At 38.7% G+C, this 25,407-nt stretch overlaps 1 protein-coding gene across 5 annotated transcripts; it reads left to right on the top strand.

Moving 5' to 3' along the window:
* Positions 1-157: 157 nt before the first annotated feature.
* Positions 158-25,407, top strand: CHIC1 (cysteine rich hydrophobic domain 1; the record flags this gene model as incomplete). 5 transcript variants are annotated; one of them, XR_014229349.1, is made up of 8 exons in its annotated part: positions 158-298; positions 1,273-1,370; positions 7,462-7,516; positions 14,345-14,500; positions 17,265-17,321; positions 17,557-17,616; positions 18,419-22,025; positions 25,362-25,407. XR_014229349.1 is itself a non-coding variant. In XM_082323254.1 (7 exons), 7 exons carry the CDS (start codon positions 158-160, stop codon positions 21,865-21,867), a joined length of 618 nt encoding a protein of 205 aa, XP_082179380.1. In that variant the 3' UTR covers positions 21,868-22,515. The 5 variants fall into 5 exon arrangements, 4 of the variants coding, with proteins under 4 accessions (XP_082179380.1, XP_082179379.1, XP_082179381.1 ...); XM_082323254.1 differs by lacking the exon at positions 25,362-25,407 and having other exon boundaries at positions 21,817-22,515; XM_082323253.1 differs by lacking the exon at positions 25,362-25,407 and having other exon boundaries at positions 18,419-22,515.

Here is a 25,407-nt window from a genome sequence, read left to right as displayed (position 1 = left end):
CCCCTCAACGCCCTCACAGACAGGCGCGCGCGCACGCCGCCTCGGGCACCACTGCGCTTGCGCGCCGGCCTCCCGCCCTCCGCTGAGCGCAGCTGGTGCCGCCCCCGGCGCGCGGTGCGCAGGCGCGCGGCGAGGCCGCGCGAGGGGAGGGGTTGAGATGAGCGTACTACTGCCCAATATGGCGGACTTCGACACTATCTATGAGCTGGAGGAGGAGGAGGAGGAGGAGGAGGAGTCCGAGCCTGTGGTGCGGAGCCAGGAGCTGCCCCGGCCCCGCGATGCGCCGGATCCCGTAGCGGTACGGGGCGCCGGGCACATCACCGTGTAAGGAGTGGGGGCTGGCGGCGGGCAGGAGGCAGCGTGACAGGCCGGTGTGGCGGGGCGGGGGCGGCCGGGCGGGAGCACCCTGCTGCCGCACCGTGCTGCCGGCCGTGCCGTGCTGTGCTGCCGGGGGCACGGGTGCCCGCTGGCGGTGCCGGGAGGGGGTAGGGACACGGGGAGGACTGAGCCCCATCCCGCTTCGCCCCCAGCCTTCCCGCCCCCGCGGGCGCCAGCTGCCCGCCTCACCGCAGCCCTGCTCCCCTCCACCCCCCCATCACCTGTTCTGTGAGAGGAATTTTGCTTTTAACGTGTTAAAACGGGAAACTTCGTATTTTCCAGTAGCTGGAGGCAACCCAAAGTCATGAATGAACAACCGAAGTTCAGTCGGCTGTTCGGTGCAGCGGCAGCTAATCAGCCCTGACAGTCCTGGGTGTACTTATTTTTCCAAACAGTCTGTTAGATAAAAAGTAAAGGCCACACGATGCGAGGATCAGCAGCCTGTTCAAGCAGTTTCGCTGTGACCCTTCCCTGGCTCAGCTGAGCCGTGGAGCCCCCACACTGCACTGCAGAGGAGGCACATGGCTGCGTTGTAGTTTATCTACTCCGAACTTAGTTGTCAGTTTGGTTTAGGTTAAGTGTTTTTATCGTTAGAACGCAACATGAGCCAGAATGTTTGCTACTCGTTTAAACAGTTGGAACAGAGGATGAGCAAACTGTGTGACCTTATATGTAATGTTTACTCATAGGGATTTTCTTAGTATTCCTACTCCTGCAAGCGGAGGAATGACTATAACAAAGTACATCCATAACAAGTTATTGGTTGCTACATTCATTTTCATGGCAGGGAGGGAGGTATTGAAATTTTTGTATTGCAGAGATCCATCAAGCTTGTGTTGCTTTGGGTCTGTCTTTGGATTGCATAAAAGAATGCACGTTTCTCTCTGTAAATAGGTGCAGTGTGATGTAGCTATCTGCAGCAAAAACACTGGGTGGGGAAGGCTCTCTCATCCTAAGAAAACTAATGTTGGATTTGATACTGTGTCCATCATGTAAGTCTAAATCAGGTTTGCATTGAGCTAGTGTCAGTGGATAGTTGCTCTGCTGCACCGCAGTGTACTTGCTTGTGTTGATGGAATTTCTTTCTGCCCTGACCCCAAATAGCATGCGGCCTCACTAAAGGAGGGATATAACACAAGCGGAATGATCAGAATACCACATACCCATCTTATCAGTTATCTGGTTTTAAGCACTAAACTGGAAAAAAATGTTACACACTTATTTGCTTTGTCTGCTGTGATGCTTTTTGTGTACTAGTGATGTTCCTTAAAGTTCCTTCTTGGCTCCAGCATCTTTTGGGGATGGGCAGGAGCATCTCCAAGAACTCTGTCAACTAGCGATGTCTACGTCAAAAGAAAGCAATATTTGTAAGTGATGCGGAAATCATGAGCTAGCATACATGCCCTTGTAACTGCCTGAACTGAATTCCCATCCACCTTATTTTCCCTTTCTTCCACTCCTCCCAGCTTTCTTCCTGTAGCAAGTATACCTACTTGAATGGTAGAAGGCAGCTTTTGTCAGTTCATGACGTATTTTCAAATCTGTTTATATTAATAAAAAGAGTTAGTGGATGTTATCAATAAAATGCAAATAAACCTTGGACACTATGGTATGTAATCCTAACCTCCTTATTAAATGGGAAATATTTTGCTTCCTGAAGAGTTTTTGGTTAGTATGTATCAGCTCTGAAATTCTGTCACTTTTTGATCACACAGATGCTGCTGCTTTTGAAATCACTTGGCTTCAGAAGCAGCCTGCTCTAGTTACTGAAGTGAGATACGTCATCGCGTAAAACTCGTGTTTGTTTTCTGAACCTGTCTGGAACATTGCTGATAAAAATTTCTGTCCTGACAAGTCAGACACTCTATTGAAAAAAAAAAAAAAAAAAAAAAAGAAAAAAAAAAAAAGAAAAGTTATTTTTAAAAAGCCATTGTTTTCCTTGGATTTTTGTTTCAGATGCCTTCTGTTCCTCATCTGACACTGGCCTTCTTGGATACTTTTGGTGTATAGAGAAGGGATAATTCTCTAATTCCAGGGTCATCTTCTGGTCCAGCTTTTCATGTACAGTCCTCTTATAAAACTCCCAAGTTAGTAGATTCAAATTATGTATTAGTTTCTTGCATGAGAGTTTTTATTCTTACGACCTTGTCAGTGAGCTGCTGACCCTAACAGAGTTCTACTGCAGTATGCAAAAGTACTAAATATAAATTCCAAGAATCTTCTGAGGGTTTTTAGCAGGATCTTGCTTTTTCCACTGACTGTTTTGCTAACCCTTTTACCCCTGTGCATGGTAAGAGTGATCATGTGAAGTGTATTTGTTTTATTTTACTCACGCAGAGAGAGGATGTATGTGAAAGTGGTTAGCAAAATTTATGCTCATCTTGTTCAATGTTCTTTCACTCTAGAAGATTCTTACGTTGAAAAAATTAACCATCAGTCATATTTATTGTTTTCAGAAAGCTTTTGAATTTTAGCACAGAGAAATTACTAGGACCTAGTAGATGCCTTTTCTTTGCTTCTGACATTCCCTTTTAATGAGTAATAAACCCATTGTTCACTGTTTCTTGCACAGTCAGTGTGACTGTGGTTGGTGTATCCAAATATCTCAACATCAACATTTTTAGTGAAGACTGAGTCATATGCCTGCCAAAGCAACAGCAATAACTTTCAAAAACAGAGCAGTAAACAAACTCTGACTTGGTTGTTAGTTTTTATTTATCTGATGCAATTTTTCTGTATCATTAAGTCCATGTGGATGGATAGTAATGAGGTAATGAAATAGCCATTAAGCATATTTTTGCCCTTAGTGTGCAGCTTGTGATTCCTGCTTACGTCTCAGACCTCCTAGTTTTGGATACAAGTTAACTTTTGTTATTCCATTATATTTTCTGTAGGAGTGCCCCAGGCATCCACAACCCAGGTACTAACGAAAAGCATATTGTCATCAATTAGGGAAGGCAGGGAAGAGCCAGGTGCTCTCAGTTGTGGTAAGATGACATTTGATTATTGTCTGATATTACTCCATCTTCCGCATATTTAAAATAGCAGATTCCACATATTTAAAATAGCAAATTACCTCAGCCTTCCACTAGTTATCAAGAACTTAAGTTTTCCAAAATATCATCCACAGGTAAGGACGCTTTTCAGTAGTTTTATTGGCTTCACAGGAGAAGGTCCTAGACTAGGAAGAGAAATGTGAAGTGTTCCAGGAGATTTTGGCTCAGGGCTCTTGATGAATGTCGTCTTTATTCTCTAATGCTGGACAAAGCTTGGATGATACCTCATAAAAAACAGCATGTGGGATCTGAGGTCGTCTGTTCAAGGCGGGTTAAACGTAACCTGGATTAGGTGTGGGGAAAGGAGGTGTGCTGAAAGGAGGTTGGAGAGCCTGTTGCACGAGAGTTGACTAAACGGGTTTAGCTTGCGCAGTCTAGTAAGACTGATTACTGTCAATAAATACAGTAGTGGGATAAATGAGAATGAAGCACTGTTTAAGTCAAAAGAAAGTGTTTTCCACAATCTTCCTGCTTCAGTTCTGGGGACAGGAAACCTTACTTCCTTACGCTTTGTAAACTAACGGAAAATATTTTATAACGTGATACCTGTTGCAGGTGGGGTTTGCAACTGATGATTCAGGGTGCTCATTTCAGTCTTTAATTTGAGGGATTTATGAATATATCTTATTACAGCTCCCTGTGAGAAGTTGCATTCTCCCCACTTTACAAATGGGGGAAAATGAGATGACAGGACTTGTCTGATACCTTAAAACAGGGAAAGTGAGACAGAGGAACTAGAAAGTGAGGTCATCCTAGTTCTATTCCAGTGTTGTTGCCTTGCTTTTAGAGATATTTGTCATCAAGCGAGAAAATTGCAACTGAAGTATATGGGTGACTTATCTGAATTTCTAAATGTTAGATTTTGGGCAACTTTCACAGAGGAGCTAGCCCAGAAACAATTTGCCCCCAGTTGATGTTTTAAATGATTTAAAGGACAGGTACTGGAATTTATTTTACATAGCGATTTTTTAAATATACTGCATTTTAGAAGACTTCATAGGCCAAATCATGCTGGATCATTAGTCTGTTGTAGAAGGTTTAATGAAGTTATATCTTAATCAAGACTTTAGGTCTTAACTTTTTTGCATTAAATATTCTAATAACACTTCAAGTACTTTTACAAAGTTGCTCACAAAGCTATAGAACTATACAACATTCTGCTTTAACATTTCTAAAAAAAAAAAATTCTTTTTTTATTTGGTTCTTGAATTCCCCCCCATATCTAATAGGAGTTTAATGTTTCTGAGCTATGAGGTAAATCGTCATGAGGATAGTCTGTAAAACTTCTAGAGACACTTCAGTAAAACTATGTTAAAGGCCATCAGTGATGCTGACTAAACGTAGTATTATAACGTAGCATGGTCCTGTTCTCAGGATAGTCAAAACCTTTTATATTCTTTTAGCCGTTTGCCGGCATCAGTGTAGAAGAGAGGCATTTCTGTAACTGAGGTTTCTTGGCTATGTTGTAACTGAATGGAATGTTTTGGCAACTGATGAAAGTTTTGGCTTTTAAATATGTTTCGTGACATTATCAGCCTTCAAATTTAATGTAATAAAATATATTGTGGTCTTGTATTCTTAATAGATATAAATCAGAAAGCACTAATTTATGTTATTTATGGAAATTGGTGGTGCAATGGGAATTTTAATGAGTATATGTGACCAATGAAATAAAAGACACTACCTATGGCTTAGAAAGTTTTTGAACTAAGAATTTTTGAAGGTCAGAAGAGTATTCTGGGGAAATGCTAGTACATGTTTGCATTTTTTTTTTTTTTCTTTTTCTTTTGCTGTTTCCTAGGTATCTGCTCCTGGCCACTGTAAGAGTCAGTGTTCTGGGCTAGGTGGGCCTTTGGCATGAATTAGTGGAATTAGTCTGTTATATGGGTAAAGTAAATAATTCTGCAGTATTACCTGAACCTCCCCGTAGTTCATTTATTACATTGTCTGATTGCTACAACTTTTTGATCATTTCAGGTAGTTTCATTGCTGATGTACAGAACAGTCCGTATCCCTCAAAACAAGCTTGTGTTTGTGCTTCGTATCATTAGTCTTTTTTGGATTTTTTAAAGACTGACAAGGCTACCTCATTGCTCTTCAGACTGCCTTAAAAATATATAGTATAACAAAACTTGGAAGATTTCGGCTTAAAAAAACCTACAAAATGTGGAGGCTGCCTTGCCCGATTACATTTGCAGAGAATGGAAATGTGCTTATATGAGTAACCTTTGTGCTTGCCTAAAATCTTACTGGTTTTACTGTTTGTTTTTGTAGCACTAATTTAACATCATGGCTTTCCAGTTCACTTGAATATGCAGTAGCCCATGCTGTGGTGATGTCCAGTTGGCTCACATTCACTTCTAGAAACTTTTCAGTGAAAATATGTTGAATGAAACAAACACAAGTAGGTGGCAATTGGTTATAGTGCTTACAATAGCTTTAGAGACAGAGCTTGAGACACACTTCAACTAAGATCTACTCTTTGGGGGGTTTTTTAATGTTTTACACAACTGGTGCTCCAATATCCTGCTCTTTCCAAGAGTCAAGGCTCTGATTTAAATTAGCCATTGAACAACTTGATTGGACTTCACCGGTATTGTTGACAAACATTTTAATTAGTTTACTGGATTTCTAAAGACAGCACGAGTTCTTTTATTATGCTTCTCTCTTCTTTAAGGTTTATTTTACATTTTTGTATACTTCTAAACAAGTTACATTGCCAAGTTTGGATATCTGAATTATTATGGTCTGCACATGAGTATGTATGTATTAGATAATGGTAGGGGACTGATGACATTTCAGCAATACTAGTATTTGTGTAAGTGACCAGCAAGGAGCATTTCAGGTGTCAGTTTGACTCAAAGCAAATACTGTCTCTCCAAAAGGTTTGTTTCTACAATAAGTATTACAATACCAAATGTATTTGTGCTCCTCTTTTTAGCTCCTTTTGGGTTTTTTCTTTTTTTGAACAAAAATACTCAGGAGATAGTTTAGCAGAGCTGACAGTGGCCTTGATGTACACTGTATTTAACTTTACAAACTTAACATTAATCTCTATTCAAACATGAAGGTTGTAGCTGAGATGCCAGCTGCTGTTGTATTTTGTTAAATTACTGAATTGCAAAGATTAAACATTTCAAGTGAGGTAGAGGGGATGGAAGATCAGAGTTCTTGTACTGCAGAAGCTAGCAAGTTTAGCATCAGAGCTTAGTTCACTTCTTGCCTACTTACATGCTATAAATAAAATAAAAAAGTCAAGTCAGCCTGCACTGTCAGTATCCTGCTGATCTACAATCTAACTTTTTGGAAATTGCAGTTGGGTCAGTAGTTTTGGAGCCAGTGGTAACAGAGGTTTACAAGCAAAGTCTAGCTCCCTGGAGGTTTCGCTGGTCGTAATGGAGACTTACCTCTTGCTCAGTAACAAGAACGCTTCAATGAAGAATAGTCACAGTGATACCTAAGACTTAATTTTCTTGAAGTTCATAGTTGTTTTGAAACTGTTCTTTGTGTAGGCTCTTACATGTATTGCATGAGATAGTTTAACTCGGCCCAAAGCAATGTTTTAAAACTACGTGGTTATAAATTTCTAAGATGATGATGAATGGGTTCTTTATAACTAGCTTTATCTGTTGCATGTGAATAAATTGCATGAGTACGAAAAATAGCAGTAAAAGGATTATTGAACCTAGTAAAACTGGAATTGAATAGCTGGAGCTTTTTTCCCTAAAGAAAACAAAGATTGAAACTGACTGCCATCCAATCGTAAAAGAATTTTTGCGCTTTTAGCAACTTGAAGGTATTGAAGTAAGGCAACAAGCCGTATTTCTCTGTCTTACAAATGACCTTATGAATGATACACAAGACCTTATATAAACTTAGGTTGAAAGCTTATGAAATAATGTAAATGTAAGGGCAAAAGAAATTAATAGTTTTCTTCTTTTTAAAGTACAAAATCTATTACTTTTTTGTTAAGGGAAACAAAATAAGTTAGGTGGAATATATTTTGTTTGTCTCTTTTGTTTTCAAGGTTTGGCTTGAGCAACAAGTTTGATACAGAATTTCCTTCTGTTCTGACAGGGAAGGTAAGTGTGAGATTAAACTGTTCTTTTAAATGGAAAGATCCAGTGCGTCCAGTGGTTTCTGTGTTACAGATACGTGCTCATGAATCCGCAGCGCAGGCCAGCACTGCGCTGAAGGCTGTTCCATTAACTCTGTCCTGTATGAAGTAGCTGGTTGATGACCAGTCCCTACAGCGTACTTTGAAACAAGACAAAATGGTTTGCAGCGATTGCGATCAGTATTGACATTCTAAACACAGAAAAGCTCAGCATGGCATCATACTGTTTTCATGCAGGCAATCTACATGAAAGCAAGACTCGCTTAACCTTGCTTTATAGATATCTGGAGTTTGTGCTACCTCCTGTGTGAATTAAATGATTTCAAATACTAGACCTCTCTCTTTAATGTCTGTCAAGCCTTGAGTTTATATTTAGACAGATCTCTGGAAGAGAATCTGTTTTATCTGAAGCTTTAAGGAACAAAACATTATAGTGTTAAATCTACAGATTACGTAGGTTTTTAGTACATTTTCAGGAATATAATAATTGTTTAGTTCTGAAAATTAGTGGTGATGAGTCTCTTGCTTTCTCTGGAGTCCTGTCATCTTACTAAATGCAAGTTTAATAAATATTCATTTGTATTAATTAATGAAATCTCATAACTCAATTCTTGGTTATGGTCCTAAATTATTTTCGTAATTTTTTAGAGACTTTTAAATTTTGAATTATTTTTCTCTTGGATTTTTTTTATTTCTGCTGTTTCACGCTCTTTCTAGTGCTTTTCTTTTGCTTCATTTGATATCCCTCTTGTGTATCTCTTCCAGAATTTGTGAGGAAAAAGTTTATTTGGCTCTTAGTACTTTCTGTAATGTCACACCATACAGCTACACTACCTCTGCAGCCTCTTGCAGTAGCTGTTGAGTCATATTAACAATATACTAAAATGCAGCTGGATGGCGTCTCCTGGTTCTGCCAAATCCATCTGGTGTTTTTCTCCTTCATTTTCACCCCAGAGTATAATGAATAAAATACTTGTGTTGAATTTGTCCAGCTTTTTTGACAGCAGTACAATTGAAAAGCAGGTTGCTATTTGGAGTTTTGGGTTGTTGAAAGACAGCCTGGGAGCTCTGGCCTTGCTTCAGAATCTCGCTGAGCTCAAAAGGAAGAGCCTTACTGATTCCATAGTGTCTAATGCGAGGGCTGGTGATAACATCATTTGCATTTCACTACCTTGCATGTCTAAGGTTTATTCTTTTCTGTGAAGCTCTTTCTCATCACTGAAAAGCCACAGAATGCTTTTGGGCAATATCAATTTTTATGTTCTTTTAGTCAAGTTGTAGTTTGTTATAAATTAGCCTATAGAAAATAGCTAGTGGGAAATGTTAAAACTTAATTTGATTATATAATTTAATCTCTTTCTCTCTAAAATATATTTGTGTATATTAAAAAACCAAAACACACCCAACCCCCCAAACCTACACTTTTTAATACAAGCATCAATGCCTGTCACATTTTCCACTTGATTGTCCTCCTCTTGTTAAATAGACAGTGAACAAAAGTTTAATTTAAAGTTCAGTTGACTGCTTGGACTTAATTTAGCAAAGAGAGGAAAGAGGAAGTTCTTTTCTTCTACTTGACATTTACCCTTCTTGTTCTATAGATCTAATCAGTGACAGCATAAATCACATGAGCAGGGATTTGCTGCATATAGGTATGCTTCTTCTGTTGAGAATCTTGATATCCTGTTATCTCTTTCTCATATGTGCATTTGAGGGGCTTTCTGAGTAAGAAGACCTTGAAAATAAATGAGTTCCCTTTTGTGAGGGGAAAACACCAATCAAATGAGGCAGTAAACACATTTTTCTTGCTGCCTGCCACACGCTGCCATGAAAGACATTAAAAACCGCAGTTGTGGGTTTTTTGGTTTTTAATACTTTCATGAATTGCAAGAAATAAATAATCTGCTTCTTCCACTGGTTGTGGCAGTCAATCACCTTTATCCCTATTGAAAATGAAAACTCGAGTCAGTTTTTTCCAGTAAGTAGGTTTTCTTCAAATACCCTGATAAATAATTCACAGTAATAAGCATTGTAGTCAATTGATACACTTTAAGATCTTTTACTGTTCTTAAAATACAAATTTTTACTTTCTATGAAATCACCATTTGTGAATAGCATAGTAACTGTTTATATTAACAGTTTGTGATTAAAATGTTTACTATGAACTTGCATTACTGCACAGCTAGTATAAGACAATATCATCCTTTATTCAGAATGTCTGTGTAACGTTAAGTTTAATGGCTTTGTTGTCCACTGTGAATTGATATTAATAATATATCCCATCTGCTAATGGAGTGTAAAAGATGAAGCCATTAGGCGGGGTTGATAGATTTCTCTATGGTATTGGTTTTCTTTTCAATAAATACAGTTGAAGATCTAGGTTTTTAAACACAGGATGAAAATCTATCCGATGCACAATAAAAATCCTAAACAGATAAAACTATCTAGCTACACCTTTCTCCCAGAATCACCAACTGTTTGGATTTGTGCCACAGTGTAGTCTTAGGAACTTACTTAAGCTTCCTAACCCTCGGGTTGCCCATCTCCATAATGATGATAGTAAACCTTCTGATAATTTTTCTGTTTCTAAAATCGGAAATACCCCTCCTTCTTCACCCATCTCCCCTACCTGCTTTTCTCCCAGTCTTTACAGAGTCTGGACAGTTATTGTAAATTAGCCTAGAGCTAAAATGCATGTAATTACATCTTAAATATTTAATTGAGACATGTTTGTTGCTTTTTTTGGGAGAGGTGAATGTGTATATTTGAGGATAAAACATGGACAGTAAAACAATAAAGGAAAGGAAAATATCAGGTAGGTCAGATGTTGGGCCTGGCTAATTCAGCTAGATTGACTTAATTAATAGTTCTCTTGCAGGATGAGATGCAAGCTTCAGCTGGTTTATACATGCTGAGCGAGGCTTTCGGACAGTGCATTCTTTTCAACGGAATATTGTAAGAAAAGATTTGACTACACTTAATACAGAGGCAATATTTAAATTTTAATAATGTGATTGGACTTTGGCCTGAATTTAAATTCTGTGTGCTACAGTCTTATAGGATTATTAATTCTTTTAAAACAAGCATTTAAAAGCTTTTAACAAAATACTCTTCGTGATATATGGCACAATAGCACACACTGCTCCAGGTGACAAGAAAATGATGGAGGCGGTGAACCTTAAGGAAGAAAGTGGAGTTTCCTGCCCTGATCTTAAAACAGTAAGGGTCCTATACAGAGATTACTGTGCAACGCGGGGAAACGTAAGCCATAAAATGTGCGCTTGGTATTGTGATCCCGTTGCAACATGTGATGGATAGGGTTTGTGATCATGATGATTGAAGGAGAAAGATCAGGCCTGCTGGGCTTTACTTGCTCTCTTCCTGTGTTTGTAGATTCCCTTGCATCCTGTTGTAAAATATTATGACACCCCCTCCTTTCATGTTTTTTTTTTTTTTTTGACCTTCCCTTAAAGACCTAAAAGGAACTCATGTCTCTTTACAAGGTGTACTGCACAGCCAGGAGCTATGTACTTATCTCATTCTTTTCAAGACCCAGACAGAAACTTTTCAAGAGACTTTTCAAAATTACCCAAACCCAGACTTTCTTAGGGAGCTTTCTTTGTGCGGGAGGCACTGTTAATTCTCTATTCGTTTGAAATACATTACTGATTTCATATTAACCTTTCAATATCTGTACCTGCAAGAAAGGTGAGATTTAAAATTACACCAGAAAATCAACAAAATTCTTTGGTGACTGTTTCATTTGGATACCATTTTATTACTAAGTTAGAACAGTTATTTTATTTACAGATATTTCGTTCTTTGTCACTATGTAACAATGCTTAGCTGTTACTGAGCTGTAAACTGAGAGCAACAAAACTGTGTTTTGCCTCTTATCACAGAATGAGGCTTATCTTGGTCACCGGTTCCTTTAGTTTCAAATGAAGATGTGTCATTGACTGACACAAACATTTATTGTGATTACATTTCCGAAAGGGAGAAATATATCCAGTAGTTTGGGTTAGCCAAAACCACCCTAAGTAATTTCATCTTATGTTGCAACTAAGAGATTCACCTTTACAGGGAAGTATTTGGTGCGTTAGCAGGTAGTAGTGGGGCTTTCATAATACTATATTAAGGTAAACATCATACCAAAATTTCTGAAATAGAAATTTTCTCTGTTTCTCGGTGGCATCCAAAGTTGGTTTCCAGTTTAGCCCTTTGCAGTGCTATGCTCTATAGGAAGGAGAGTACTTCAACATTGCTCTTATAAAGTAGCATCCAGCTGTTAGCCTCATGTGGACAGTGACTCCCTTAAAAGTAGCACAGAAATAGGGAATTTCACCATCCCAGTGCTTTCTTATTAGGTCCCAAACTTTTCTGCCAGCTGTGAGCTAAGAATCTGGTCGACTTCTTTTCATGTTGGATGTTATCACTGATGATAAGGTTTCTTCATGTAAAACTAAATTCCAGACTGTGTGATTCCGTTGTCTTTGGTAGGTTTGTACAGCTGTATTTTGGGGTTGGGGTGCATTGTTGTCAAGGACGAGTAAACTTTGTGTCTAATAGGAAAGGAAACATTCTTCTTTCTTAGTGGGATTCATTGCAAAAGTACTAATAGGATCAAGAAAAAAAACCTACTTATTTTTATCTTTCAAATAGATAGAATGATACATGTACAAATTTCAAAAGCCTTATCAAAGAAAGTGCCATTTGTATATATCTAAATGGTAGGAACATGTAAACTTCCTTAAGAGTTGAGAATGCTAATTTGTTAATGTACGTCATCTCAATTTACTTTGAAGCATGTCTGACTGCAGAAGCTGTACAATGTTGCTCGTACTGCACGCAACCAACCCAATTATACTTTACCACAAAACTTGCTCCCACATCGAAGACGAAACGGTCTTACTCACGTGCCGCTGATATTAGTGGTATCCTAAATACAAGAGCCAGCATTGCCAAAAGAGATCTGTAAAGCCTTCTGTTTCAGATACATGCACGTACAGGCTAGTTTTCCACATTACAATGTGATTTTTGTTCTGTTCATTGAAAATGTCCCAATACATAAGATTTCGGGGGGGGGGGGTTGCCGTTTTCTTCTTCCCCCCCCCCCCGCCCCCCGAACTAAGACGTCTGTTCTAAAATCTATTTAAATGTTGATGTTCCAGTCAGTGTAAAGAAATTTTTTTTTACTTGCTCCATTTGTATATGTAAATAGAATTATAAGAAAGTCTATTTAATATGGGGGGAGGAGTCTGTATAATTGCAAAAGAAATACTTTCTGTGTCCTTATTCATTCCTGCTATAAAATAATCACAACGTTAAATTATGTTCTTCTATTGCTACCCGTAGGCCTGGCTTGCGTACAAACGCAGATGCCCTCTGACTCTGTGCTGCATGGTGATCTGAATGGCCAGGAAACAGATGTTGCATTTATTTACTCCCTTTCCTGCAACGTTTTAATGAATTTAGCTCTTGTGAATAGGCGGAGGTAGCGGAATCAGGTCCTCTCCATTTCCTGTCCCATAGTTTTGCTCCTTTGGTGAAAGGAGTCTTTGTCATTAAATTAATGCTTTTGTTGTTGTTGTTGCCCTTGTTTGCAGAATCAAACGAACGGAGTCGGGCTTGCTTGGTTGGAAGGATTAGGTGGTGGTTGCACAGCTCTGTATACAGATTAATTCTAGGGGTTCTTTCCTTCAACATGGCAAGTAGTTAGGAAAGGTGTTGGGTTTGGGTTTTTTGTGGGGTTTTTTTTTTGTTTTTTGAGTTGTGCCTGACTGGTCAAGTCTATTGAAGTTGGATCTGATTATTCTGCTTTGTGCGTTGGAACGCTGGATTGCGTTACAGTTAAGAGTGCCATCTTGGAGTGAATACCACAAATCCATGTTTGACTTGTCAGATATAAGTTATTTAGATTCTGTAGAGAGATGAGGGATTTGGGGTATGTAAATAGGTAAGTGCTCTCACTCTTTTGTAAGAAACATGCTGCTATCAGAGAAAGGAGCTTATTTCTGATAGAAAATGTGGTTTTCCACTGTGACTCTGCAGTGGCAATATATAGAAAATATTATTTTGAGTAAGCTCTGCTGAATATTCTGTAATTGAAATAAGTTGTTTTTCAGCAGCTAGGCTTTATTCATAACCCTGTGCAAGATGCGTTTCTTTGCCTTGAATATAATCCAGTACATATCTTTCCGGCCTTCCCTATTTTAGGAAGCAGCCACAAGTGAAGTTGTGGCCTCATGTCAATATGGACCACTTCAAGAATTTATTTGTGGACAGAGGTCCGCCTTCACCCAGGCACACTGTAGACTTGCATTGGTATGAAATGAATTTGGACAATATTATCCTTTTTTTCTGTGATGCACAAGCGTGTTTACTACGAAGCAGCGCCGCATTCCCTTGGAAACCAGATATCTGTCATTCTTGACTTTTTTTTGGTTAGCGTAGCCAGTGCATATGTTGCACAGCTGCATCCCACTTCTGGTTTGGTTTGGGGCCACTATGTTATCAGGACAATTGATTTATTAATAGTGCAATAAATAAGGATGAGGCTGTTCATCTAAGCGATGTTTAGCTTCTTAATGCAAGTTTTTGCAAAGCATGCACCATAAATGAATTTGTTATAGGAAAGTGATGTTTCATGCTGACTGGGTGACCAGTGTTTTAGAAGGTGGGGTCATACTGTATAATGGTATTCTGTTTCATTTACATTTTAACCTGTAGAGGCAATTATTGAGGAAATACACCTGTAATGGCTTTCCACTGAAGTTCAGCACTTCTATTGCAGGTTGCCCCAGAAGAATTCAAGACCAGCATCAGCCGCGTGAATGCTTGTTTAAGAAAGAATCTCCCTGTCAACGTAAAATGGCTGCTTTGTGGCTGTCTGTGCTGCTGCTGCACGCTGGGCTGTAGCCTGTGGCCTGTAGTCTGTCTTAACAAAAGAGTAAGTACATGTTTCATTCTTCTTATTCTATTTCTTTTGCAATTACTGATAACATTAAATGATGTTTAACAGTATCATTCCCATTTCAAAACCCGTTTTTTGTCTCACTTGCATTCAAAAGGTTATTCTGTTTTCCATTCCTTAGAAAATAGAAAAAACATGTTTGTTAATGAAATAAATGATACCAAATCACTGACTGAATTAATAGTCTTAGGAATAGCTAATCCCATCTCAGTTCGAAGAACAGGATGGAATATATGATAACCTAAATTTCTGGGATTTCTGAAGGTCTAAGAATTGAATTAAATTAGTGCAGAACTGGACATTGACCTTCAAAGACTGCCTGAACTGGAGTGAAAATTACTTTTCTTCTTCACACACCCCAGAATAAACAGCTTTTTAAATGAAAAAATCACTTTTTTGCATGCAATAGATACTGTAACATTTCAGAGCTGTGGTTTATTTGACATATTTCACTGTGCTGTTTCTACTAAGAACAAATACAAATTTCTTTTGTATTTGGGAAGTTTAAAGACTTCCTTCCCCCCCCCCCCCCCCCCCCCCCAACAGAAAGTTGACCACTCTTGTAATCAGGTCCAAAGTAATAATTCTGAAAAGCACTTCAGCAACAGCAAGTAAACATGATCATAGTCACCTCTGTGGTGTACATTTAGAATTGATTTATCACAGCAGTAAATGTTTAGGAAATACATAAATAGGTATAGTGTAATGATATTCTTTGCAGCTACATAGTTTGTAAGACTTGTAGACATAAAATCTTATTATCCACAAATGTAAATAGTACGTAAGTGCACTAGGAAAAAACCTCTCAAACTTGTCAATTTAATTATAGGAAAAGATCTTAAGTAAAAATCTGTAAAAAAGTTATACTTCTGGCTTTTGAGAGTTTATGATCTTTAATAAAACAAACCGAAAGCAAAAATGAGGAATAGGCATTGCTTTTCAGAGAAGATAAAACAGAAGTGTTGTGCCAAACTTTCCAACTTGCTCAAGAAAATAACAGTTGCATTGACTGGCATTGAGTTTTTGGTTAAAAAAAAAATGAAATGCACTAAAGCCATAATATCTTAACTTGTTGAACTGCTAGTCGCTGAAGCCTATATCACTAAAAAGTTACAGGACTTGTTTTAGCTCATTTTAACTGCCTTTATAAACATTCTTATTGCAAAGGAATATGCTTGAGATATACAGATGGAATATTTGCAGTTTTAAAACCATATTTAATATTCTTGTGCTAGTGAAAATCTAAATAAATGCCCATGTGATGTCATAGTATTAATGTAATTCTCAAGGGTACACATAATATGTACTAAGTAGGAGTAGGGAAGATCCTGTTACTTCTGTGGGTAAGTGTGTGTGTATATATTAGAGCGATTTGATCACTAACGATCACAAGTATAAAATGGTTCTTAATTTTCTCTCGTGGTGGGTTGAACCCAGCCAGCAACTGAGCACCCACCAGCCACTTGCTTACGTACCCCCACTCCTCCCCCAAGCAGGATGGGGAAGAGAATCAGAAGAGCAAAAGAAAAACTCATGTGTTGAGATAGAGACAGTTTCATAAGTGAAGGAGAAAAAGGGAGGAAAACCCAAGTGATGCAAGGGCAAATCAGTCACCACCTCCCACCAGCAGAGCGATGCGCAGCCTGCCTCTGGGCAGTGGGCTGCTTTGGAAAGAATAGCCCCCAGTTTTATTGCTGAGCATGACGTTACGTGGCGTGGAATATCCCTCTGGTCAGTGCTGGTCGGCAATAGCTGAAACACTGATGTCGTATCAACGCTACTTGAGTCATTGACCTAAACCACAGCACCATGCAAGCTGCTGTGAAGAATTAACTCCAGCCCAGCCAGTTCCCATACGCTCATCTAGCAACAAAAGGCATTATGAGGTCCAAAGGCTGGAATATGAAACTAAGACAGCTGAAACAACGTTGTACTTTTAATTCCAAGGATAGCTTCGTCACTGGAAAAACTTAGAAATAAGTGGTGGATTCTCCAGCGTTAAGTCTTTGACTCAGGATTGGATAGCTTTGTATCTTTTTTTAATGAGATGGTGTAACTCGCCCACCGTTATTAGCTTTAGCAAAGAAACTGGTGGATGGAATTCTGTGGCATACCATGCAGGAGCTAGAGTAGATCATCACAGTGGTCTTTTTGTGACCTTAAAAATCACTGTAACTCCAAAAATCACCTCCTCTCCCACAGTTGTGGAAAGAGCAGAACATGAAGGTCATATGCACTTTGGTATCCACGAGTTGAAAATACAGGCACTGTTCGTTGTGAGCTGGCGTTCTGTGGTGGTGAGATTTTTTTCAGGATTCAGATAACAATTACATTAGCAAAATCTGGAAATGACGTGTGTGTAAATGACATGTTGTCAGTGGACCACCTGTAGTGAGCGCAGCATTTGGCTGGGAGAATGTGGGAGATTCTGTTTTGTTGGCTTGGCTACGGTAGGCAAAAATACTAAATTCGAAAGGATCTCTTACTAAGTAAATGAATTCTGGGAAAGTTGCAGTCTGAAGTTCACAAAAAATCTGTGAGTGTTCTTTTCTGAAGAAGATCTGATGTTGAGGAGCGGGGAGTTGAAGTGGTAGGACTTCCATTTATGATTTTTCTTTTGCTTGGTTCTACTTCTATAAAACTAACTTTAAATTAATAAGCCAGAAATGCAATAGTAAGATTCTTCTGGATGAGGCTGGCTGCTGAACCATTTATAATACAGTTTTGACTTACTTTTTAGACTAGAAGATCAATTCAGAAGTTATTAGAATGGGAAAATAACAGACTATATCATAAGGTAAGAAAAGTTAGAGTGCTTGTTTTCTTCAGCTTTAAGAATAGTAGGGGGTTTTTTTGCATAATTTGCATGTAGGAATTTTATGGTCTTGTTATAATTCCACAATTTATACTGATCTTTAACCTGTGTCTGAAGTGTTCCAGATCCTAATAATTTGATACTGCTAAAGCTTGTTATGTTACTCATCAAAACAATGCTGTGGTATGCATTAATCCTTTGATAATTATTTTCTTAGCTTGGTTTGCACTGGAAGCTGAGTAAAAGGAAATGCGAAACTAGCAATATGATGGAATATGTAAGTATTACTTCTGTTACTTACTTGGTATTCAACATATGTAGGATTTTATAGAGAAAATACTTAACTTTCTAGACCTATCTGAAAAAAATCTCTCAGAAAAACGTGCAGTCGTGTTTGACATACACCTGTGAAAGCCATTTTTAACAAGAGCAGCCATGGCATATGTTGAGACTTAAGAAATTGTCACCACTAAACATGTTTTCTCTTCATAACAATTCTACGTTTGCGCTGCAGGCACACTTACTTTGGTCTGTAATTTGTAATGAGGGAGACCCACGGGGACTTTGTGCATGGTGTGATTCCCACACCAGTCCATCGTTCTTTAACACTTGTCCACCTTTTCCATTGGTATTCATAATTACTTTGATTCAAATTCTTTGTGCAGAAATATTGCATTTTTAGAGTAGTGTATTTTTTGTCAGGATCTTTTTTTTCTCTTTTTTGCTAGCTCTGAATTTCATAAAGTTTTAACCAAGACAGACAGTCCATTTAGGACAGCAGAATTCAAAATATTTCTGTGGTCCTACTACTCTGCCACCCACTCTCATGTATAGCTGTGAAGATTGCGTAGGCTTGAAGAAAAGAGATAGTCACCCCAAAAAAGTCAAGCGTCCAGAAGCCCTGTATTTCAGAATGACTGAAATCTCTGCTTTGTTACTCCGGGAAACATTCCCTCCTTACAGAATATCTCGGATATGTTTAGTCTTATGCACTAGCTAATGTTGCATGGAAATTGTGCTGAAGGTTTGAACTTTTTGGTTACTGTCTTCTGTTCTTGTCTTTTTCCCTTCTTCAACAGGTAATATTAATAGAGTTCTTACCAAAATATCCCATATTTCGACCTGACTGAGGAACAGCATTTGATCTTTCATGTTACCTGTCATTTTCTACCCTTAGTGCCTTGTAGATGATTTTGGAAAGAAGATGGTCTACTTTGCTGTGACTTAAAAATGTTCTTCAGTAGAATATCTTCCTTGCTATGTTACTTTCTTTTGTTAAGAAGAGAACAATTTGCACTTTTTTTTATGTTAAATGAGGCTTCTATGTTGCACTCTGAATTTTTAACATTAACTGATATAGTTGCCACTAGGGATCTAACATCAGTGCTGCTTAAACTTGTTCTGAGCATGCTGCCTTATTAATTTCTATGTTTGCCGTCCTCAAACGTGCATCTCTAATGCCGTGTCATACTATAATTCATTCTAAACGTCGCAATCCTGTAAACCCTCAGTAGAAATGTCCAGGTAAGCGTCTAGTAGTAATGATTTTAGTATAACTTGCTTGCATAGGACTTGCAATCAACAGCACTGGTTTTGTCCTGCACTTTGCAAAATCATCATTTACGTTAGGGGGTTAATTATTTTACCCACTATGGATTTGTAAATATTGACTCTTTGCATAATGTAAAGTGTGGTATGCCAAGGTTTACAGAATGTAATATAGCTCTTATTCTACTGCCAACAATCCGACATCGTTTTATTCATTTGCTGGTATCCCTCTGATTGTATAGACCCAGTCACATGCTGTTTTTATGGTAAAGCCATAATGAGTTTGTACATACTATCAGATGTGTAGGGCTCAGTTGCACTTTGTTTAGTAAATGGATGAAAAATGCATAGCATTTCTGTCTTTTTTTTTTTTTTAAGAAGTATTTCAGGTGGTGTTTGTAGCACCTGAAATAGGAAGCTTAAAAACTGTTCACCTTTGAAAAAGTTGCATTGGTGGGGTAGATGGCGGCTGCTATTAGCAAAATATCCTAAAGCCTTTTTTTAAGTTAGGAATATAGGGATGTCAAGTTTTGTTTTGTTTTTAAGTAAGGAAAAAACATGTCATAATTGGAGACCTTCGTTACAAAGGAGAAGAATTTGGAACTGCTAAATCAAAGCTGAAGTAACACTTTTGTTATTTTTGTAGTGTGATGGTACTTCAGCATTTTAACAGTTAAGTGACACGGCATCCTTTCCAGTGGAAATAAAATTTATCTAAATCAGAGCAGTGTTTCAAAATATGCTGATGGGAGGAAGCGGATCAGTTGAAAGGGTTCACGCATATGTTTTGGCCTTCAGGCACAGTCAGAAGAGGCACAAATGCCTTGTGGAATTCACAAGTATTTTTGGATTCTTCCCTGTTTGCGTGATCTCAGGAAGGGAAGTAATTGTAGAAAAACTTCCTGTAATGGCTGGCCTAAGCAAGACCGCTTCAGAATAGTAAGCAAATGAAAATTGATGCAAGTTCCCTCCCTTTCCTAACTAGAAATAAGAGATCACAGAAGAAACAGCAGGTGACCGAGTATCTGCAGGTTTGATGAATGTCATCGTAAGTGTCCAGGCGTTTCCTTGCAGCAAGTTGACTCCTTGCGACATCATCCCAAGTTGCTTTTTAGCTTCAGGGTGACTTGGGATTTCCTCTGAGTGTATTTGCATCTTTTCAGTATGCAATATTGTATTCAAATATAGTATTTGTAAGACCATTGCATTCTAATAACTGTAGTAGGCCAGATTTCTTGTACACTGTGTTTACAGAAGGCCAGTTTTATGCAAGTTGCTACTTCAAATCAAATTTCGTGCTGTTCTTACTGTACGGCTGAGGAGCGTCAGACTCCAGCGCTTGCAGTACTTTCCAATCACAGACTGATGCTTCAGATTCTGAAATCTGTCTACTTAGTGCGGAGGTTTCATTTGGCTGGTAGATTGGTGACAACTAACTGTGTAATTGCATTTGTAACGTAATGAATAAAAAACTACTGTGGTGTTTGCATTTAACGTTAGCTACACCTTGCAACTCAGATTTCTATCCCAGAACCAAGCAAAGCATTCTCCCGTTTATTTTTTTAGGATGAGTGTTAACTGGAAGCAGAGAAAAATACTTAATGGCAGAAAAATGCAGTGTAAACCAAAACTGAAACAGCACACACAATTCTCTGTATTTCCCTTACAAATAAGTTTCTGGAGTAAATGAAGGGAGCTTAGCTTAATTAACAGAACAATGGAAGTTTCTTGCTGTTATGCCAGAACTGTGTTAGTAATTTTCTTTTTTTGTGTAAGAAACTTAAGAAATCTCAGCAGGTTCTTATTTTCTTCTTTATGTGACTATATTTTCAAAACATTCTTTTCCAACTGAGAGAACAGGCAAGCCGAATGAGAGCGCTAGTAACTGCCAGCGGTGAATGCTGAGCGGTCTTCAGTCTTGCTGCTAAAAGAAATCCTCTTCAGTCTGTGCTGACTTCATCGTATTCCGTTCAGAATTTCTCAGCCTGATTTGTCTTGTTTCTGTGAAGCGCTGTGCCCAGCAGAGAGAACAGCCTGAGCTGCAGGAGCCCGCGGGCCCTCCGGGCTGCTCCCCGGCCGCCCCGGGCTGCCACGCGACCGCAGGTCCAAGGCAGAACAAGGCGGTGGCTTTGCTTTCCCACCCTCATCCCTTTGTCCCCTTCCCGTGGGCCTGGCCACGTCCAGTGCCGCAGGCTGCTCTGCCCGTAAAGTTTACATTTTAAATATGTAAATTCTAGACATTTCACTTTTGTCCTTAATTATTAATTGTATAGTCTTCAAACCATGAAAGGGTCTCTTCTTTTTGTGTTTTAATAGACATTTAAATATGCGGCCATAAAGCAACTAGTAAAGACTATGAGAGCCAAAACTGCCATTTACAGTAAGCTCCATGTATTAGTAAGTAGATAAATTTGCATTAAAATACAAAACCAGCACCCAGTATTATATTTGCATCTGAAAGACACAGGTTCCATAGCTCATTTAAAGATGAAGGCAGCTGTAAGTCGTGCTGTGACCTCTGTGCACTTCTGTTCTGCCTCCAGGTTCTTTTTTGCCTGGGCTATCCTTTGCTTTAATATAAAAACATTCAGGGGTAATTGTAGCTCACAAGACTGAAAATCTCATTTGTGCCAATAAGAAGTCAGCATGAATTGGTAAACCTATTTATGGAGGATACTTGTTAATTGGAGAAGGAATTTGTAGCAATATAACGGAGATTAATGTTAGCAAAGTGTAGTGGAAGTGGTAAAGAAAGTGCCTTGACTGGTTCCAGCAAAAGAGAAAACATTGTGCAGAGAGTAAGGAGAAAAGGGAACTAGTGACTATCAGTAGTGTGAGTTTGCAGCGGATTTTTTAAAAGCAGTTACTGTCTACCAAGACAATGTTTAATTTTTCATATAAACATGTTGACACTCGCTTTCCTTTCTAGTTTTTATCTAGGAAATATTTGGGGTTGTATCGAGTAAGTTTTTGTATCTAAGGAGTATTGAAGTATTAAAGAAAGAATGCTGGCAGAGCATCAAAGCTCTTACCTACTGATTCCACACGTGCATCTGTGAAGTTGTTTTACTATAGGAGGGAAAAAAAGCATTCCAAGACACGCACGGACAAGTCGAGGAAGCGTGGATTCAGTTGTAGGTGGGTGACTTTAAAACAGAAAACATTTTTGCTAAATCTGGTGTGGTCTTGATAAATAGAAAAAAAAAAAAGTTCCTGTGCTTTCCTTGGGAGGTACAAAACTCCATATGCAAAACCATGAATATGTGTTTATTATTGTCCCACTATGACAGTTTACTACATTTACTTGTCAACACACTACCATTGGAGCAATAAAAATGTCAAGCTATTAATATTCAATGTAAATAATTTATCATTTTAGTAAGTAATGTTATGTGATTCTTCTGCCATCTTTTTGTTTTCCGCTTTTGGTGTTTTTATGGTGTTGTAACATTACTTGTACTGCTTAAGAAAAGTGGGTTTGTTTAAGCTGTATGAGACTTTGTGTTCTTAACACTTTTATTCTGTTTACAAGTGAACAGCCACTTTTTTAATAGGACCTCACATCTTGAGAGTTTTCTCTTTTTTTTTTTTTTTTTTAATTAAAATAAAATTCTAACTGAGCTCGCTTTCTACAATTTACTGCACTGGCTTGTGCCGTTAAAAGAAGCTGGAAGTCAGACGTGCTTAATCACTTTGAGACATTTTTCTTTAATTAAATTTAAAGATGAAAACCTTTGAATAGCGCAATGTGTTTATGGAAAAAAACCCAATCTTTTGCGTCTCTCCCTGTAGCAGCGTGCTGATCAGCTGCGGAGGGAATGGCACTAGCGGTGGGGTTTCTGCTTCTGTTGGGACTTTAAGTATGGTTTGGCTGCTTTAAAGAACAAGACTTGGAAAGCTTAGGAAGGTTTTCCAAAAAAGAAAACGGCAGAATGATCATCACATTTGGTCTTCCAGAGAATTCGGTTGGTTGGCTTACAGACCCTCTGTTGTAAGGATTTCTTGTAGGAGGCTCTCGCTGCAGCGTTCCTCTCGGAAAACCAGGGGGTTTTCTCCTGTGCTGTTGTAGTTGCACGTCAAAGGGAGCCTAACCTGAGCACGGAGCGTGCGTGTTAGCGAAATACATCATCGCCTGATGGAGAGGATTGCGACCGTAGGAGAATGCAGCCTTTTGTGTGCGGTAACAGGCTAGCTTTGTAGCTGTGAAAGCAGGACTTCAAATTAAAGCCTTTGGCTCATCCCCTGAGGGAAAAATATTGCATTCCTGAAACGGGCACGTGCAATGTTTTTGTTGAAAGCTGGTGTCCTCAGTTGTTTTGGACGAATACAGGAGCTTGTGGGTTGACGTGCTGTTTAAGCGTGGAACTGTTACTGAAATTTGAGAAATTTAGAGAATGTTACTGCGGTGTTGGGCCAAATACAGGAATATGGGGCTGAGTCATGAAGTTAATCCCCTGTTAGGGTTTAGGAGATGTAATTGCCTAGACCAGTAGCAAAGGTCCACTTTAAGAATATTTGGGATTTGGCCCCGACTTGTACTATTGGAAGGCAGCTTCGGAACTGTTCAGTAGGGAAGCTTACTATAATGCCTGTCCCAATGTATTTATGACTCTATACATCCGTCGTGTCAGTATTGTTCTTCAGCATAAATAGTTGAAGTGTTCCGGCTGAGTTTATTTTTCCAGTTAAGCTTATAGAGACTTATATCCTCTTAGTCTTCATTTGCTAGACGAAATGTTAGTCTCCTCTCAAAAGCTAACTTCTCTGTTCTGATCATCCTACTTGCATTTGCTTGCGTTTATTCCAGTTTGAATTAATTTGCCTGGAGTAGGGGTGACCAGAAACAATCGGATATTGCAGGTGATGGCTCATGGCTAAGGCACCAGCTATTTCAACGTAGATAGTTCCCTCTCTTCCGGTGAAAATAATGTGATCCGTTAAATTCAAAGGATCGCATTTGTCTCCCTAATGGCTGTATTGTATTTCTGATTCATAGCCATTATGTGATAAATTCGGGACTTTCTGTCTTCAGTCACTTCCAGTTTATAGGAGCTCCCAACGGACACTCTCATTACTAGTCCCATCAGTCCAGACTCATCGTTTGACACCTTGTACTGTTGAGTTTCTCGAGACTTGTATTACAGTGGTCCTCCCAATCCTCCAGCTCTGCTTGTCTATGCGCTCCTGTTCTTCCTGTAAAAAAAATCTGTCACCAACTGATTCCATCTGCAAAGTTAACAAAAATGTTTTTACCAGAAAGATTAGTTCCACGGTTGATGCCTGAATTCTGCTTGTAATTTTCTAAAAGCCCTTTTACTCAGCCCCTTACCTGATTTAATTTTTTATATTATTTCTCCATCCGACTGAACCAGTGATTTCCTTGTTGTAGTTTATCTGGCAGATTTAACCTATTTGGACTTTGCTGATTTACACTCATTTGTTTTGTAAACGTGAACAGGGTGCATTTGGGTCTAGGCTAAACTACTGAATTTTCTGCGTTTTCTGTAATCACTGGATCTGTTTAGAGGATTATCCTTTTAATATATTCACATTTTATTTCACATTCTTTATATAAACCATATAATTCATAGTAGCCTTCTTTTGAACAGTAAATTAAAATTTCTGCAGGAAATAGATTTATATATCGAAGTTCATTGATAACAAATATGACCTGAGATTTCTGCTAGAAAATAAACACTTTTTAAGAACACTGTGTCACATGGGATATCCAAAATTGTAATAAAATTGGGAGGAGGAATTACAGTAGCTCTCAGATGAAAAAGAATTTAAAATTAAATTAAAAGGCATTTATTAAAGAAAAGGTAATGACTGATCTGTATTTAGTGCAAATTATGTGATGTGCGAGCCTAAACGAGTAACTGAAAATTGCTGGTTCTCCAGACAGGATCTACAGGGATATCCTTGGACATTGATGACAGCGAGGTGTCTGAATAGGGCAACGAAAGTAAAAAGGACTTCTCATTTGGGCAGTATTGTAGACAGCGTGCTAACAGGCCTAGTGGTTGGGATGGGTGCCCGATTTGAGATGCTTTGAAGCCATAGGACTTGCAGAATATGGTCTGTTGGGGCTTTCTGTGAACAATAACACTACGGTTGAGTGCATAAAATGGGTCAGAGTGCACAAATAATAATGGGAACGGCTGGGAGAAGCCACGGCGATATGGTACAGCTCAGCAGTGCGGGGCAGCTCCTGAACTCATTTCCTACATACCTGAACATTTCATCCTTCATCAAAGACGAATTTTTGACCTTAAAACGACAGTCTGTTGGATGGTGAAATCCATAGCCCTGGAGGGTCAGTCCACAGCCTAATCCGAGCTCGATTGTGAAGTGCGAAGGTGTAAATTGAAAACTGAGAAGGCGGTTATCCCAACTGCTGTTTCCATCAAAGTACAAATAAGTTCCTTTCAAATTAATTTAATTCCTGTTGGGTTTTTTTTTTTTTTTTTTTAGATCATTCGCAAGTGTTTGTAAGGTTGAACTGCTGTTTTGGGACCAT

Source organism: Platalea leucorodia (genome assembly GCF_965183815.1).
Source record: "Platalea leucorodia genome assembly, chromosome: 10".
In the NCBI taxonomy this organism is placed as follows: domain Eukaryota; kingdom Metazoa; phylum Chordata; class Aves; order Pelecaniformes; family Threskiornithidae; genus Platalea; species Platalea leucorodia.
The sequence above is the reverse complement of the archived record's forward strand: the minus strand, read 5'-3'. Positions and strand labels throughout refer to the sequence as shown.